The 18,290-nt window shown below is 41.6% G+C and overlaps 3 protein-coding genes across 5 annotated transcripts in view; 2 read left to right on the top strand and 1 right to left on the bottom strand.

The window, feature by feature from the left end:
• Nucleotides 1–273: 273 nt before the first annotated feature.
• Nucleotides 274–4,274, top strand: LOC146562241 (calcium release-activated calcium channel protein 1-like). Of its 2 annotated transcripts, XR_014894635.1 has the most exons (3): nt 274–664; nt 1,678–2,437; nt 2,484–4,274. XR_014894635.1 is itself a non-coding variant. In XM_085293854.1 (2 exons), the coding sequence occupies exons 1-2, from the start codon at nt 551–553 to the stop codon at nt 2,224–2,226; spliced, it is 663 nt and encodes a 220-aa protein (XP_085149980.1). In that variant the 5' UTR covers nt 274–550; the 3' UTR covers nt 2,227–4,274. The 2 variants fall into 2 exon arrangements, 1 of the variants encoding a protein (XP_085149980.1); XM_085293854.1 differs by having other exon boundaries at nt 1,678–4,274.
• A 1,244-nt stretch (nt 4,275–5,518) lies between these two features.
• LOC146562240 (histone-lysine N-methyltransferase SETD1B-A-like) lies at nt 5,519–14,130 on the top strand. The gene is made up of 18 exons (XM_085293841.1): nt 5,519–5,596; nt 5,831–5,983; nt 6,076–6,180; nt 6,283–6,553; nt 6,641–6,753; nt 6,901–7,902; nt 8,028–8,771; nt 8,899–9,015; nt 9,097–9,157; nt 9,243–9,439; nt 9,619–9,733; nt 9,821–10,216; nt 10,422–11,438; nt 11,602–11,768; nt 11,850–11,975; nt 12,673–12,792; nt 12,983–13,120; nt 13,226–14,130. Exons 2-18 carry the CDS (start codon nt 5,846–5,848, stop codon nt 13,397–13,399), a joined length of 5,001 nt encoding a protein of 1,666 aa, XP_085149967.1. The 5' UTR covers nt 5,519–5,596; nt 5,831–5,845; the 3' UTR covers nt 13,400–14,130.
• hpdb (4-hydroxyphenylpyruvate dioxygenase b) overlaps nt 13,548–18,290 on the bottom strand; it is a 52,167-nt gene continuing 47,424 nt past the window's right edge. Inside the window, exons 2-14 of one of the 2 annotated variants that reach the window (XM_085293848.1) lie at nt 18,115–18,141; nt 17,919–17,981; nt 17,574–17,678; nt 17,338–17,380; nt 16,830–16,912; nt 16,652–16,741; nt 16,434–16,537; nt 16,245–16,322; nt 15,123–15,285; nt 14,919–14,990; nt 14,708–14,830; nt 14,362–14,478; nt 13,548–14,268 (exon numbers count right to left, since the gene is read on the bottom strand). In XM_085293848.1, coding sequence (XP_085149974.1) covers nt 14,158–14,268; nt 14,362–14,478; nt 14,708–14,830; nt 14,919–14,990; nt 15,123–15,285; nt 16,245–16,322; nt 16,434–16,537; nt 16,652–16,741; nt 16,830–16,912; nt 17,338–17,380; nt 17,574–17,678; nt 17,919–17,981; nt 18,115–18,141 — 1,179 coding nt within the window. In that variant the 3' untranslated portion in view covers nt 13,548–14,157. The remainder of the gene's footprint in view (nt 14,269–14,361; nt 14,479–14,707; nt 14,831–14,918; nt 14,991–15,122; nt 15,286–16,244; nt 16,323–16,433; nt 16,538–16,651; nt 16,742–16,829; nt 16,913–17,337; nt 17,381–17,573; nt 17,679–17,918; nt 17,982–18,114; nt 18,142–18,290) is intronic. The other variant, XM_085293847.1, reaches the window with a different exon arrangement.

Raw genomic sequence — 18,290 nt, 5'->3', positions numbered from 1 at the left:
GGGAGTCCTCTTCTTTACAATCTCCGAGGAAAAAAAAACTAGTTTCAAAATACATGAAAAGCTGAAAGGTGTGTTTTGTTGCCTTAACCACAGTGATTTTAGCCCAGTACGTTCAGAACTGGATGATTCGTCTCATGAGTCATGAGACACTGCTCTCCCCTACGTACGCTTTCTTTATAGAGTAAAATTATCATATCTGTTTCGCCAATATTGTCCCCGTGTTTACTTGGTATTTGATCGATATCACAGTTTGCAGAATCGCACGGCGCTAAACACAGGGCGGCGATCTGCAGCAGCCGGCAGCGCCTCTGCGGTGCGTTGGATTGTGGGTATCTTGTTTCCTGATAGACTCTGACAGTCGGTCAGCTGTTGAGGGAAAACTTTTTTTCTTTTTGGTAAAGTTTCCTATCTTTATTTTTTTTTGCTGTAGTTAGATGTTGGATCCCCCTGGAACAGCCTTCCCCGCGCGCGAATTTCACGTGTCATCGAGCACCGTCCTGTAGCTCATACCAGTTTGTAACGATATATTCATAACAAAAATTACTTCGCAATGAGCCTGAACGAGCACTCAATGCAGGCTCTGTCCTGGAGAAAACTCTACTTGAGCCGAGCCAAACTGAAAGCAACCAGTCGCACTTCGGCTCTCTTGTCGGGCTTCGCAATGGTAAGTTACATTTTAATTTGACGCTGCAGATAGTTTACGTGAGGCACAATTTATTTATTTAGTTTTGAAGGACCGTGACCGTGTTACAGGCCTAATGACAGCTACGGTGCACTGATACTTAGCATAAATGACCGTTTTGTTTACTGGAAGTCTACGGGTTACTAGTGTAGGCTTGTTAAAGTCATATTTGGCTTCCATTGCACGTCCCACATTGCGGGACTGTAATACCTGCGCACTGAGAGCAAAACTTCGTGGAAATTTAGTGGGGGCTCGCCTGCGCCACCCCTAAAAGTCCAGGTTTATCTTCCGCTTTAATAAGTAGTCCGCGGAGGAGCGTTGAAATACATAAGAAACAAACAAAAACAAAAAAAACACATGAAAAGTTTTGAAAATAATAGCCTATAGTGCCACCAAATGTTTGTTTTTAATTTAACGACATGCAGTTACAATGAATCAACAAATGTTTTTTGTAAAACTAAAAGCCTAACACATAGGAGCTTCCTTCCCCCTTCCTGATGCAAAAATTATGATGTACAGTAACTCTTGGCCAGGGATGCATCTGCAGTAAGAAGCTCCACAGGTATTCAAAAATACCAGAACACTTGTAAACAGTTCTGTTTATAAAATATACCTGTACACACAAGATACTCTTGGGTGGCCTGGGATTCTTTTGTGAAAAGCAGTACTATATTTATAGTGGTTGTATATATAACAGCCGTAGCAAATGTGCTACTGATGTCGAGTAAGTTTAAGCTATGCAGCATAAAGGATTGCATACACAGCTCTCTGTCTGTCTCTCTGTCTCAATATTAGGTTTGACAGAATAGACTTTTAGTGGGGTATTCACCTTGTTTCCGGTTATTTGTGCAAACTGTGACACTCTGGTTTAATTCCAGCACTTCCTAATTTGTTACAAACATTTTTCTCTCAGGTCAAGAATTCTGATTCCTCTTAGTAGTCAGCTACTATCTCTTTTTCACCTAACGGAGCTGTTTCCTTTTTGATATTCTCAGGTTGCCATGGTGGAGGTACAGCTGGAGCGGGATTACGAGTACCCTCCAGGGCTGCTGATAGCCTTCAGCGCCTGTACCACCGTTCTGGTTGCAGTGCACCTCTTTGCCCTCATGATCAGCACCTGCATCCTGCCCAACCTGGAGGCTGTCAGCAATGTTCACAACCTCAACTCTGTCAACGAATCTCCCCATGAGCGCATGCACCGCCACATAGAACTGGCCTGGGCTTTCTCCACAGTTATCGGTACCCTCCTCTTCCTGACGGAGGTGGTGCTCTTGTGCTGGGTGAAGTTCTTACCCCTCAAAAGCAACGCAGATGAGAAAAATGACACCATAAGTCCTGGCGTGGCTGCGGCCATAGCTTCCACCTGCATCATGGTGCCATTTGGACTTGTTTTTATCATGTTCGCTGTCCACTTTTACCGCACGCTCGTCAGTCATAAAACAGACAGACAGATCAGAGAGCTGGAGCAGGTCATTCGGCTCCAGAACCAGCTGGAGCACAGGGCTGAGAACGACGACCTGAAGGCCGCTGTCCATTTTCCCTGAGTACACGCAGACAACAGCAGGGACTTTCAGCAAAACCAGAGTAGAACCTCTATTTTTACTTTATCCAGATGCTTGTTTTTAGAAAACTTCTTCTACTGTACATTTCTTTGATACTGCATGCTGACTAAATTATCCAGTAATTTTACTCTTTGTAGTTTCTTTGTAAATGCTTGGCTCTCAGCTGAAAACATCATCATCAGTATCAACATAAGTTAGTCTATGGTAGCCTTAAAGGACGACCTTTTAGGCTACCATAGATTAACACTAATAGAATAGGACTTTCTAAAGATTTTCACATGAGCATTTCAATGCGTTGGAATGATCCCCTAACGTGTTTAGCTTTTTACATCAAATACTGAGTTCATGTGAGAAAAATATAGAAACTAAGTTCTCTTAAGTTATAACAGCAGCAGAAAACTGTTGATTGGAGTAAGATGGGCTAAAAACGAGGAAGTTTGTAATATGACTCAACATGTTCAGGAATTTGTTTCAATTTTTACTGAAAAGAAATCTGGGAACTCTGTTGTTACCCAGTTCTAAAATTTCATCAGTTTCCTGTTTGTATTGTACTAAATTGATCTGAGCAGCACACTCGGGTTCTTTTTGCTCTCTGCGTATACTGTAAAACTCCAGCCTACTGTTGCATTTACCTACAGGTTTTCTGGTTCTTGACTGACTGACCTTATGCCACTATCATGTTTACCAAATTAGGCTTTCTGTAGAAATATCTCCAAGCCAAACCTTAGTGGCTTTTTTAGTTTGCCACTCTTACATATACTTTTGAGTCAAACTTTTCTTACTTTTTAATTTAAAAGTTGCTGTTTTCATAATCCTTGGGAGCTCTGTAAGTCTTTGATAAAGAAGAGTACTATATAAACCAACAGTATTTGTGTGCAATCTGATGGAAAAGAACATGTATCAGTGTGTGCTTTTAACCAGTCTGCGTTCAGGAGTGTGTTACTGCGGTATGGATATTTGAGTAGAAATAAATGTGTTATCCCTTTGTAACATGGATATTTTCTTCATGTTAAATGACTCTTGCAATATACTGTAAAATCCACAGGTGGCCACTGGTTTCAAAAAAGTGTTTTTGAATGTGTTATTACAATGTTACGTTGCATGAAAATATTGAGTGTTTGTTCTTGTGTTAGCTTTTAGCATTGAGCATGTTCACCCTGTTTGGGTCATAGATGTATTCAAGTGCGCTATGTACTGTACTGCTTTATTGTTTTACACGGGTTTGGTCACTTTCTTTGTAGTTTTTACTGTAATATTGATATGTAGAATAGTGTCACAACAGAAATGTAATTTCAGGACATTGTACACATAATATCTTCTTTCACAACATGATTTAAAATATTGGAGGAAACTTTTTTTTCCCTCTTTGGGAAAAATTATGTTTTTGTTTTTTTTTTTAATTTACTGGCGCTTGTAATGCTGTGTTTCTATCAATGTAACACTGTTTTATTGTTAACTTGCAATCTGTGGACATGGTTTATACTGAGTCATGGGACTGCAGTAACTGTAGACCACATTTGCATTCAAATTGTCCTGACTGGGTGATAAAATCTGTGTGACACGTAGCAGAAACCAAAGACTGTTGGGAATAGTTCACAGACAGTTCAGTAAAATGGTGTTGATGTTTTTCTTTGCTTAAGTTGAATTTGCTGTTTTTGTTGTTGTTGTTTTATCGGGAGTTAAGTGAAGTCTGTTTTATTTCGGTAAATGGTGCACACTCCCTCCGTGAAACATGTAAGATGGGAATTACCACTTGTGCCTTCTTTAAAAACACAGCAATGCAGGTGAAGGTGGTCACTGTGGTTAATTTTTCCGCATTATATATATATGTGTGTGTGTGTGTGTAAACTGCTTTTGTCAGTGTACAACTTTGAAGTGAACATAGTAACTTTTGCTTATGCGTGCCGTTAACAGCTCATGAAAAAGCTTGAAGCTTCATGAAGTGTTGAGAATTATCAGGATGTTGGTTTTGGGTTTTTTTTGCCAGTTTGCAAAATAAAAAAAAAGATTTGTTCTCATTATTTTTTTAATTGTGTGTTCAGTGTTGTCTGTGTAGCCATGTGGATGTATAAAACAGGAATACATGAGGAAACATTGTAATCTGTCAAAATTACAAAATCTAATGGGAAACCACACAGGAAATGTCCAAAAATGGAGGACGAGTGGAGCTTACAGTGCTGAAGCCAAGACAGAGAAATCCCCCCCCACCTGTCTTGCTGACTTTTGTCTGCATTCTTTGAGACCATTAGCACTTTGTTGCTTTTCTGCTGAAGTTGTGCATGGTTTCATAGTTGGCAGAGCTCTCTAAGTGCAGCGCAGGCTTGGTTCTTCCTCTCTCCATTTTCCCACTCAAGAGTTTTATTCCCACAAGTGACCTGTGAATCATAAAAATGGGTTACCTGATACTATAGTTACAAACTAATAATATTAACTAGCAACAGTAATAGTAGCCGCTGTTAAGGTAATGTGCTTTTCAATCTGACCTTTATCTTGGATTTGTGCAGGTGTACTTTGCAACTGACATGTATTTTGGTCACCCCATTTAAGAAGTGCCACAACACAAGACGGCACAAATAAAAATGGCAAACCATAAAGACATCACTTATAAATACCTTATAAATGCTTGGTTTAGAAGGTGATGTGTAAGTTAAGGATAACACCTTAATCCCATAAGAGTATCAATATTATTATTTTATTATTTTGTTGGCTGTTATTATTTAGTATTTATTCCAACTTTGAGATGAAAGTAATGAAAATGCTGCAATTATGTAATCAACGGTGCAGTAGGCTATCTTACCTGACTCTGTAAAACAAAAAAGCAAACAAAAAAACAAAGGCTGATCCTGCACTGCATATAATGTAGACATTATCCAGAGACAATGACCAGGAAATACATGTTTTTATATTAATACCTGCACATGTCACTTCATTTTAAATAAAAAGGTGTATCCTTTGTTTAATTTTTTTCATTTTTACCGTACTGATCCATGTACTGTATAATATCAAACATAGCAGCTGCCTTTTATTTTATTGCAGGCTACCAGCATGTGGCCATAACCTATGTTTAGTATGTAAATTGTATTTTACTCAGTCACAAGCTTAACACAAATATTCGACCAGTCTTTGGATTATTAATGTCTAATAAAGGTCCCAAAGGTGCCTATATATACACCTCACCTGTTAACCCACCTTAGGTGTTCTTCCGCCTTGTTCAGGATCTATTTTTTCCTCTCCGTCGACTGGCGGATGGATCATTATCCAACCTTAGCGACGATCCGTGAAAACACAGAAAAATAAATCCCAGCTGTTTTTCCACAATGTTGCTCCTTCAAAGGATACAACTTTGGCACAGGTAAGCAAGATTTAAAGAAACAAATCTTTTGTGAGACTAACCTTTGAGTATTTCTGTGTTTCCTACCACCACCTGTTATCTTTTTTCCCGAGGATAAGGTTACAGGTGATGCTCTCCATCACCTGTTGGGGTGTGTTAACCTCTCGCGGAGCAGCAATGTAGCTAGCTGACAGTGTGGCACAAAACGAGCAAACTGGAAGTAACTGTTGTTGTTTGTTTGGGGTTTTTTTTAAGGTTTTGACGAATGTAATGGAAAGCGAAAAACAAAGTACTGAGAGCGAGAGACAGCCTCTACACTGGAGAAGTTTCAAGCTGGTTATAGATCCTGCGCTGACGAACGGGCTGTACAAAGTGTACCGTTATGATGGACAATACTTTAACCTGCCGGTGAGCACCTGTCCGCCTCTCCACATAGGTGATGTCAGCACATGTATTATATCTATTATAATAATAATGATAACGAGGGTCTTCTCTGCCAGGTTGAGGACCTAGGTCTACTTCCTGTGATCACAGTCAGGGATCCGCGCATCTGCCGCCTGTGGAGCAGGTGTATCAAGACTGACTTCGTGGTTCCCAAATTTAAGGTAACTGTTAAAACGACTGTAATAATACAGACATCCTATTTTAAGTAATCGTGCTTTAAAAACAACTAATAGCCCATTTCTTGTTTTCCCGTGTGTCTCCAGATTGATGAGTGGTACGTGGCTCCCGTTCCTCCAAAAGAAGTGACATTTTCTAAGCTCAACGACAACGTGAATGAGACTTTCTTGACTGATATGTGCAAAAAATATGGGAACATGGAAGAAGTGGAGATATTTTACAATCCCCCAAACAAGAAGCATTTAGGTATCGCAAAGGTCACATTTGATACAGTAAGGGCTGCAAGAGACGCTGTCCAGCACCTGCATGAGACATCAGTGATGGGAAATATTATTCATGTGGAACTTGATCCAAAGGGTAAACTTTACTTTTTCTCTGTGTGTGTGCTGAGGTGTAAATGTAAGTGTTGAATATGCTGATTAACTAGAATGTGCTCCTCCTCAGGGGAAAATAGAGCTCGATATCTCCAGCTCTTGTTAAGTGGGCTGTATACGCCTTGGACGTTGCCGGTGGGCAGCAGCGAACAGGCTCTTCAGGGCTTAGTTGACAGTTTGCTGGTGAACATTTAAATTTCTTAAAAGCTGCTCATAATGATTTGACCCATGAAAAGATTTTATCTTTAATATTTGTATTACAGCTGTTAAATATGAATGTATTTGTTAATTGTTTTCCCCTTTTTTTACTTCATTATCAACATCTTGCAGGGAAGCTCGGCCACACAGCAGCTGGGAAATGTCTGCAGCCCCACCAGCATTGCTACGCCCCTCTCTCTGGACACAGCCTACTCCAGTATTTGTCAAGACACACCTTGCAGCTTTGGGCTTACACCACGTTCTCAGGGAACCCCCCGGACTCCCTGCTTGCCTGCGACTCCTCTCTCCTCCCACGACTCTTGCTATTCCAGTCTTCAGGCGACTCCCGTCCTCCAAGGGGAACCCTCCGCCTATAGTGTTCACAAACCTTTAAGACAAGAGCTTTGCCGTCGTAGACGACAGCACAGGGGACTTAGCCACGTCTCAAATGTTAGCATCATTCTGAAGCAGTTCCAGCCACAGCCACCACATCCCCTCTTAACCAAAACACAAACTAGCAGCCAGCAGCTTGCATTGTGGAGTCCCAGTGCACAAACCTCTTCTAACAATAGTGACGAGGCTCCCTTTAGTCTCACCTCCCCTTTTCAGGAGACTGAAGATGTGGTTAACACAAGTTATGCATCTTCACCTCTGAATGGCAACTCTCGCGACATCCTGACTGTTGATCTCTCAGCTGACCTGCAAACTAGAACAGCTTCTCAATTTGATAACCACCAGCCAGAGGCAGCTGTTTCAAGTCTAGACTCCCGAATTGAAAGTTTGCTGATAAACAGCCAGATCACTGACCCCTTATGCTTTCATGGAAAGACCTCTGAGACCGATCCATCCTCTCAAGAGAGCCCGGCTTCACCTGGCTCACCTCTTAAGGTCTCTTCCTCGGATGACTCACAGTTTTGTACCCCACTGTCTTGTGAATCCCCCACAAGCGGCCACCAGTACTCCCACAATGATGCTGTGGATGAAAATGAGGAGGACGAAACTACTCGAGCTGTTTCATTTCTTACAAGAAGTTCCCAGTCTCCCTGTCCGTCTGATGTTGCTTATTCAGAAAACTTAACACACATAAACAATGAAGAAGATCCAGAGAGGGTCCAGCCATCGTCAGGCCCAAAGGTAATCTATCTGGATATATTGCAGTGATAATAAAGGTAGAATTTACCCTATTGTTACTATGTAAAAATGTTAATGGTGTGATATTAATCAGCCACTCAAATTATTATTGTTTCTGTCTTATTCAGGAACACTGTGCAGCACATCAGGAGAAGAAATCCTCAAATAACAGACAGTTTGAAGCTGTGACACCAGCAGAAGACCTCTCTCTGCCCGATCCTCCATCCGGTTGTTCTTCCAGTTCCACCACTCAGCAACTTACCCTGAAAGCTCTCCCAACTGTTACAGCTGGATTCCCCCAACCCTCAGCACCCCCTTTCCTTTTCCCCATTCCTCGATTTCCCCCCTCTCTTCCACCTGTTCCACCTCGCCTGCCAGATGGCACCATCCCGATCCCTCCTCCAGGATGGATGCCACCTCTGGGCCACAAAGCTGCCATCCACATTCCTCCTCCCCCCATTCCACCTCGTACTCCAATTCCTCCTCCACCAACTTTCCTGAGACCCCCTCCACCTTTGATAGCGCCACCCTCTGTTCCACCTCCTGTGCACATGTTCCCTTTACCCATACAGCCGGGGTGTCCTTTGGATAAGGGGAATCCTCCAAGGCATGGCGGTCCACCGTTGCCATTCCCTCCTCCTCCTCCTCTCTGGCCTGCACCTCCTTTTCCAAGGTTTAACCCCTTTGTGCCACCACCACTCTACCCACCTGTGCAGGCAAATCCCCACAAGATCACGACAGAAAAAGTTTTAGATATCCTCATGGATGAACTGAAGTCAATCATAAAGAAGGACATTACACGTAGAATGATTGAAGGGGTCGCTTTCAAGGCATTTGAAGACTGGTGGGAGTGTCAGGAGAAGAAGGCAAAGGTAAAACCTTTTTCACATACTTTATTGTCTCTTATAGTGGGCACATTAACAAAACATTTTGCATGTCTTTTAATGGGAGTAGTTGTTTGGAGCCAGTGGGTCTTATAACTCAGTTGATTCATTTAAGATACAAGAGTCTCCTCTGAAATGTGGAGCGGCAAGAGTGGAAGACAGGAACAAATTCCTAAATCCCCTCAGTAACATTGGTGGGCAGAGCAGAAAACCACCACTGCCATCCTTCAAGGTAATCTGTTTTGGAGAGATTTTTGAAACACAGCTGGTTTTGACTGCCAAGTGATGCCTAAATAAAGAAATTTCCACGCAGGTAAAAAGGAAAAGATCAGACGAGACAGGAAATGACTCCGGTTCTGCTCTCAATCATTCTGGTCAGTGCGATTAATTCAAATTTCAGTGTGTATTAACTTTCTGTGCCAGACTGTCGCTTTAACTGATTCTAACTTGTTGCATTAGAGGTGAAGAAAGGGGACGACATAGTGAGAGCGGCGTCTGAGAGAGGCAAACGCAGACACGCAAGACCACTGGATCTGGACAGTGATGATGATGATGATGGTGATGCTGGGGAAGAAGATAAGATACTTCAAGATGAAGAAGCGATACCAGACAAAGTGAAGGCTTTTGTGCTGGATGAGGATGAGCCGCACATCCTGGTAAATGAAGAGACAGAAAAGAAAAAAGAAATAGCAAATAAGAAATTGAGAAAAATGCCGTGAGGTCAATATTTTAGTCTGGTGCCTTTACTTTTTCAGTTGTTAGTCTTAAAATTAAAATTTTAACTAAAAAGTTTAAACTTCTGGAGACAGCATTACATAACTGGTGCTCTGATTAGTCTGACAGAGATGCTCATGGTGATGACGAAGAAGATGATGATGGCAGTAATCATACTGCGGAAGAAAATAGTCCGATGGAGGATCGATGTGACGGAGAGCAGTGCTTAGACAGTGGTATGTTAAAATCTCATACAACACTGAACACTCATTAAAAATCACATATCTTAACATTGAACAGTGTGGCTTCTTTTTCAAATGTAGAGGTTTTTTCAGAGGATAGCGAGCACACGTCGGACTGCGAAACTTCAGATTCGCTCTCCTCGGTGGGCTTTGAGGACACGTTGTCTGACCTTACCACTGAAGGTGAAGACGCCGAGGAGGACAGCGAGGACGCCGGGAGTGAAGAGTGTATAGTTATATCATCAGATGAGGACTCAGTGGAGCACGAGCCCCCTCTTACCCCCTCAGCCCCACTGACCCCTGGTGCTCAGCTGGATCTGGACCAGCAGGGCTGGTCAGAACTGTTCCCAAGGCAGGAAACGGAGGAGGACCAGTACACATCGTGCCACGAAGACAACTGCGACTTCGATGCTATGATGGAGCTCCATACCAGCGACCCCCAGGACCTGCTGCCCCCATCACCTCTAGGACTATCAGGTTACATGTCCTTGTAAAGCAATAGATCTGTTAAGTTAGTGTCATCAGGTTAATCAAAAGTGGTTTAATTGTCACTCATGTAAAAATATCTTGTAATACTCCCTGAATTTCCAGTGTGCTACAAATTAACAGAACTACACAAGAGTAAGTTGTGTATCAGGTTTTCAAATAATTATGTATGAAAATTCCTTGTTAATCTGTATAGCAGTGGAGCCATGCCTTGATATGGAGATGGAAAGCCCTGATTGGACAGTGGAGTCTCCAGAGAACATAAAAAGCCTGAGGCCTCCCACTCCTACTGGCCGTTTGGTGGACAGTGACCCTGACATCCTTTTAAAAAGCAGACCATCATCTCCTGCTGCAGAGGAGGAGGAACGACCACCAACACCAGGCAAGGGAATAGTGGCAGGACTGGAAAGTGAGAATTCAGAGGAAGTCCTCTCCCCAGCAAGCGATGGACTCGCTCAGCCTCCCTCTGATCTCCTCATGGCATCATACCCATTATGCCAGGAGATGCCTAAGACTCCTGGCAGAGATGAAAGAGGTATGTGGACTCATTGTAGCTCAGGCAGAGCTCCTGCAACACCTGGAAGAGGGACCGCGGATTTAGAATTTAGCACAGTGAGCCCGCCCCTTAGCAGCCCACCACTTATCCCACTCTTGCCCAGCAGTCCATACATCACAGCCCCAAAGACTCCAGGAAGAGACATTATCCTGCCCAGAAGATCAATAGTCCACAAAAGGAAATCCAAGGTGGCGGCAACGTCAGTGCCTCTGTCATGTAATAATATTTTCAGAGTTTCCCCCATCACAGTGTCCTCGCCATTCAGCGTCTCTGACTCTTCATGTGACAGCGTTGATGGAAGGGATGTCCAGATCCGTTCAGGTGTGAGAGCAAAGCCTCTACAGGGACTGGAGAACATGCCTGAGCTGTTGGACAAAGAGAAAATCTTACTGAGGCTAAACCGATGGAGGAGGCTGAAGAAGAGAAGGCGGGCCCGTCACTGGGAGAGATCACTTAAAAGAATCAGTCCGTTGTTCTCTCAACGTCGTCCTCACAGGTGGCGTTCACCCTACGAAGAGAGGAAAATCCTTCATAGCATTTGGAAGGACGGCTTGGATGAAGAAGATGTAAGGTTTCTGCAGTGCACCTATGAAAGGCTGCAGGTGCAGGATAATGGCTGTGGGTGGCTCAGTGACACCCTCTGGATGCCTCATCCTCATATCCTTACAGACAGTGTTTTATGTTGAAATGATTCTTTATATTGTGGGAAACAGTTAAGTTGTTTTTAAGTCATACTTAGAATGTTTTTTTGTTTTGTTTTTTCTGATGAAGCTGCTCTTTGCATATTACTCTGCTGTTCACATCCTTAACTGCTGCTCACTGACTAAGGTCCTTACAGAGAAGAATGAGGAGCACAGATCCTGGCAGCCGCACCACAGAACAGGCTCTGCTCGAAGTGAAGGTTTTTACAAAATCAGCAGGAAGGATAAAATGAGGTATCTGCACAACACGCGGCTGGCTGCGGAGCTTCCGTCTACAAGCGCTCAGGTATTAAAGGAGGACAGAAGGTGAGGATTTCTGTGTCCAGTTTAATATTTATCTATTTAATGTTGAGACATTTTTCATCAGGGAACGTGCATTCCAGCCCAGCAACCCACTTCACTGCGAGCTGGGTCTGACTTCAGGTGTGAACAGCGCCGGCTGCTGTCCTCTTTCAGCTGTGACAGTGACCTGGTCAAGTTCAACCAACTCAAGGTTAGCAGGAAGTTAGTGACAATCAGCAGACTACTGTAAAAGCCCAGTTTGAAAGAAGTCTACAGTGGAGTCTAAAACTGAGTTTACCGTTAGGTTTTTATTTGGGCAGACAAGAAATCAGAACATTAGTTCTGCACTCTAAAAAAAGAAAGAAATAATTTCACACTTATTGTATGTTTTTTAACTTTGTTAAGTCTTGAGCCACTTCTCCTTTCTTTATATTTTGCTGGGAATATGGGAAATAGGTGCAGAGATTTATTGAAACATATGCAAACATATATGGAAAGATGAGCACACTGAAAAACAGGATCAACTGAATCTTTTAGGTCCCGTGTCAGGTTCTTGTTGGATTTTTTCCTGTTTCTTCTTTCATCAGTTTTAAATAGTTTAACTTTAAATAAGGTGCAGCTTCTTCTTTTGCACTCTACTGATGGCTGTAGAACCGATGGCAACAAAGTGCCTAAAATACAATTTAAACCAAACAAATAAAAAAAATCCTCTGAAAATGGTCAAGCACAAGGATTGTACTGAAAGTGACTGAAAAACCAGCCAGTATCCAAATAAAAAATTGACTTTACTATTCATTAGCTTTCAAATTCACAAAGCAAAATATAGAGTAATGAGGGTGACTCGAGATTTTTGCACAGCACTGTCTCATTTGAGCGACAGTCCAAACCCGTGCTATATCGTCTGTCAGTTCCGAAGGAAGAGGATTCGTTTCAGCAGGAGTTACATCCACGAGTGGGGCCTGTTTGCCATGGAGCCTATTGCTGCAGACGAGATGGTGATTGAGTATGTGGGCCAAATCATCCGACAGGTAATTCTGATGCAAACTAACATGCACTTTTAAACAAACCCCTTTTCCCCTGATTGTTTCTCTAAATTAGTCCACCGGTCCACTGGGGGCCTCGGGTCGTGCTGGGTGGTTTCCATCCATGCGTGTAGAGTAACTGTGATAAACAACCCTCGCATAGATGGAAAGCCACATCTGTTTTCTTTCTCCTCAGGTCATTGCTGACATGAGGGAGCAGAGATACGAGGAGGAGGGCATTGGAAGCAGCTATTTGTTTCGGGTGGATCAGGACACCATCATTGATGCTACCAAATGTGGGAACTTAGCCAGGTTTATCAACCACAGCTGCAATGTGAGTAAAAACCAGCGGTGCTGTGGTTAGAGATGAAAGTGATTCCACATAAAGTATTCCCATTAAAAGGTTTGTGGGGTTTATTTATTTATTTTTGTCTTACAGCCTAACTGCTACGCAAAGATCATCACAGTGGAGTCTCAGAAGAAGATAGTCATATACTCCCGCCAGCCTATAAACATCAATGAAGAGATTACATATGACTACAAGTTTCCTATTGAGGAAACAAAGATCCCTTGTTTGTGTGGGGCAGACGGCTGCAGAGGCTCCTTGAACTAATCACCTGTTAAGTGGCCTGATTAGGTAAAGAGAAAAAGTGGCAACCTAAACCAGAGGTATCAAAAAGCAATTTTTAATACTGTTCAGCAACTATTCAGCATTTTGGAAGCCGTAGAAGAGCTCATGAAAGAACTGCAGACATGTGGTACTCAGTGAATAATGGTTTAATACTAAGCTGCCATAAACAATATATAAATCAGGACCGGAACAAACACTTGGGACTCACAGAGAGTTATCACAGTTTATGAGAAAAACTAACAAAAACCAAGAGTGGTCTCTTTTAAACAGGAGGGGAAAATCACATTCTAGACTTCATGCTAAATCTCCAACTTCTGTTGACCTCGCCGTCTAAAAGTTAACAAAGTGTATAGTTAAATGTTTTCATTTATGAGAGCTCGGATAACGTTTTGCTTGAGTCAAGCTTGTGTTAATAAAAATGGTTTTCCTGTTGATGTTTTATACAAACTGGAAGCACTGCATTGTGATTTAAAGTGGATGTTGTACTCATGTCATTTTTGCAAGCATCAGGAAAAATGATAAAGACATAAAATGAACAATTAAATGTAAAAAAAACAAAACCAAAAAACAAACATGCAACACATAAAAAAATAAGGAAAACCATAAGTATACGTGCTTTGTGTATTTCTCTGAAGATGAGACATTTTCAGGCATAAGGATGTTTATTAAAGCATTCGTTTTATACTAAGTTGATGGATATAGCATGTTTTCTGAACCCCTAAATTAATGCATCACCCAGTTCACATCTTGTTTAAATCTCCATTTGTTGTCAGAACAGTCAGATTGCCTCTAGCGTGCTGGTCTGCTTCAATAGCCTCAAAAAGAGACTTGAAGTTTCCTGCACCAAAGCCCTGTGGATGAGAACATGTTTTTTTTGTTTAATAACATGTTAAATATACTGTAGAGTACATTTCCACTGCTTGTTTAGCCAGTGGTGCCCTCACCTGGTGATTGTGTCTCTGAATGACTTCCAAGAACACAGTGGGGCGATCCTGGACCGGCTTAGTGAAGATTTGAAGTAGGTAGCCATTGTCATCGTAGTCCACCAAGATCTTTAGTTCCTGGGTAACGGTGAGGACATAAAACAATATTTTGTCAATTTGAAGGGATTTTTTTGGTTAATTATGAAGACAAAATGTGTTTTATGCACCTTTAGTCTTTAAAAAAATATGATTAGAGTGAACTGAGTCAACATGTTCTACGATTTAAAAAAGGCCACTGTGTTTGGCTACGTAAGGATCACAAATCATCACTCTTTCAGCTTTGTTAATTTAGGGTTTTAGCTCTGACCTGCAGGACATCAAGGTCCTCTGAGATTTTGACCTTTGAGTGTTTCAGCTTCTCTCTCAGCTGGTCGTAGTAGGTCTCAGGCACAGACATGAACTCCATCCCGCGCTCCTTCAGGTTACGGATCTGCAAACAAGGTAATTAACATTACAGTTAAGCTGCTGTTATAACTCAGCTCGTTGCAGAGGTAAGCAGGGTGTTTTAGTTGCCATACTGTAGTAATGATATCTGAAGTGTTCATGGCGATATGCTGCACTCCTGGACCTCCATAGTACTCCACATATTCCTGTAAGTCAATAATGTTCTTATTAGTCCACATACCACATGGTTAATGTTTGTTCATTTGAATACTTCAACTCTGGTTTTAATCTGGTAACCCAGATGTTTAATTAAAGTAGATAAACTGTAAGCAACATGCCTGGATTTGAGACTTTCTCTTCCCCATCGCAGGCTCATTGATGGGCATTTTCACGGTCTCCTCGTAGTTTGCCACGACGATTGAGCGCAGGGCGCTGAATTCTGTCTGAAGCTGCTTGTCGTCCACGGACCAGAAGCGGTGAAAGAGAAGGTTTCTCTGATACCTGTTAAATGAAGAAACACAGATTAGGAGCCACTGTGGCACAAATACTCTTGAAGTTGCTCTCATAGTGTCATATGCACAGTAAAGAAACACGTTTCTTCACATGGCAAACAAAAGAAAATACACACACACACACACATACATATGTATATATATATATATATATATATATATATATATATATATATATATATATATATATATATATATATATATATATATATGGAGAGAGAGTGAGAGAGAGAGAAATATAGCCTCATATATTGTATTAAAAGAACCAGAGCTGCAAAAGCAATGTACATATTAATGCAATTTACATTTATAGTGATACCCTGGGCTTCATACACCACAGACACCACATTAACTAAATTTGAGGGGTTACATTTTTGGCCTGTAAAAACATCAGTGACTGACATTTTTATGAGCCAGAAAAAAATTGGTTCTTCACATCTGAAAACCGCCAGCCAGTGTAACACGCCTCTTCAGAGGTTAAACCAATGAGCTTGCTCATTTAGAGAACTGCCTTACTTCCAACAATGCAGTAAAAAAAACAAAAACAAAACAAGATCCAGATGTGGAAAGCCCACTTAATGCAAAGTCATGCTGATCCCAAGTCATGCCAAAAAAACTGAGTTATGTAAGAATCAGACACCCTTTAACTCCGCCCCTCATTCACCCTCTGGCTTGTGTTTCTGCAGAACACATGGCAAAAGTTGGCCTTCGAGGATTTTTACTCGACAAACCCTCTTAGATGTGGATAACTGACGGGGCATATTTTAACCTGAAGCACAATCTTTTTCTAAACCTAACCAACTAAAAACAAGGAAATATTCTAGGACATATTCAAGCCTCCCTACATCTTCTGCAGTTTTTTTAGTCCCAACACAGAGGCTTTTAGTTGTATTTATATGGTACATTGCTATTTCACACTCTCTACAAGAACTAGCTGCAAGTCCTCACCATTCCACTGCTGAAACCATCTCATCATCTGGTTGGTTTCCTACAACGTGATCGATAAAGTCCAGGTTTCCACTTGGGCTGCACGGAGGGGAAAAACAAACAAATAATTCAGTCAGCTGTGATTCAGACAGAAATACACATTATCAGTTTACAAAAACATCACATCCGGAATAATTTCTGTTTACTCACAGTTTGTCGAGTACGGGGTCCTTGAACAGAGGAGGATGGAACCCAGGCAGAAACAATCCACTGTATCCTGTCCTCTCCACAAATGTGTGAGTGGTGTCACCATACTGAAGGAAACAAAAGCAAATCCAAAATCCTGGATTTTCTGATGTTTCCAACTTTTTTCATAAATCCCTGAATCATGGTATCTAAAATATTCACTATAAATATACAACACTTACAGTTTGCAGCACAGCCAGCCTGACTTTACCATATTTGTCCTCCAGAGTGTAGGGTTCCTTTATAATGACTGCCCCTCGCGCCCGGGCTTTCTGTTTGGGAAATAATGTTAATTATGGAAGCAATAGCTTTTTCAGTTACTAACATGATGCATCTGTAAAATAAAAGCTGAACCATTACCTGCACGAGAAAGTCACAGTCCTCCACTGTAAATGCAATGTCCTTCACTCCGTCCCCATGCTTAACCAAATGATCCCCCATCTCTGAAAACATGACAAGAACAGACATTTTCTTCAGCTTAAATGAACATATGATTCACAGGTTTCTTAAAACTCTTTTACATTTTTGTGATTTATAATGAATGTGTACTAAAAGGGATTGTTTCGAGTGGGACTTTCACCAAAGCATATCAAGATAATATGTTTTCAACAATTTCTTCTTTCCTTGCTTATTCAAATTGATCATAGGGGTCAGTCATGGCGCCGATATTCTTACCACAGACTAGTCTAAATATATTTTATAGACATGGAACTGCAAAAAGTCTGGCAAAAGAAAGAATGCACAAAATAGTATAGTAGTATATATATCTAAAAATGTAACAGAAGTGTAGACATGTTACAAATGAACCTGTTAAAGTCAAAAGTAATTGTGACCACTACAGGAACCCAGCTCCTTATCAGTGCTGTACCTTTGTTTCCAGGATTGAGGGCGGATGAGAACACGTAAATGATCTGTGAAATACAGAGTGAACACATCGACATGATTAAACTCCTGCCTCTGTGCATCTTTAGCTTTCACTTGAGTCTAGGTGTATTTTGTTACAATTAACATCACTCAACAAATCTACACATTGTAAGAAAACATTTTTAGGTGCTTTAAACTGATTTCCCCTCTTGTGGGCTGCGGGCACTGAGTGCTCTTTACCTTGCCTTGTTTGACTACATGTGACACCACTTCACGACTGCCCGTCTCCAAACCTTGGTAAGCCACAGGCTCAAATCCAAGCTTGTTGCAGTAATACGATGCAGCCTGTTGGAGACAAACAAAAACGTGAGCAAAGAGGGAACCGATTCACAGTCTGCTGAAACTGGGCATGTTTGCAGCAGACTGGCTTTAGCGCCATCTCCTGGTGACGAATTTTGATGGTGTTTGTGCAGCAGGGGTTCTGGGAGGTGGGAAAATGAGTGTTCTGTGTGCTGCGTTCCCTCCACCCCTTTGGATGACCAATAAAACAGCTAAAAGAAAAGTAGAAAGCTGGAACTAACTTACCTGCTTTGCATTTCCAACCCAGAATGTTAAGTGATCAAAGCAGAGGAATCTGCCCTGCTCATGCTGAAGACAAAAAGAAATAACAAAAATCAGTCACATATGCAAGTTTAAAAAAAAATCTAATAATACCAAAACCAGCTTGCAGTCAATGATTAAATCATCTCTGCAGTGCAACACACACGAATCAGCTATTTACCTTCTCGCCTTTGTCTGTGTATGTTGTCTGCAATTAAAAGTAACACACCAAAACTTACTACTTACAGAAAAAGAACTGCTTTTTTGGCATAACCAATATTATCTCCATGCAAACACAAATTCTCAGAGCGACCTGAGATAGGAGAAAGAAGCCATTTGAGAGGATTCATCAGCGAA

This window comes from Mchenga conophoros, linkage group LG12, assembly GCF_057382185.1.
Source record: "Mchenga conophoros isolate Kocher_MC1m ecotype Shallow Benthic linkage group LG12, M_conophoros_male_GT1.1, whole genome shotgun sequence".
Taxonomy (NCBI): Eukaryota; Metazoa; Chordata; class Actinopteri; order Cichliformes; family Cichlidae; genus Mchenga; species Mchenga conophoros.
Note: the sequence above shows the minus strand (reverse complement) of the source record. Positions and strands in the feature narration are given on the sequence as shown.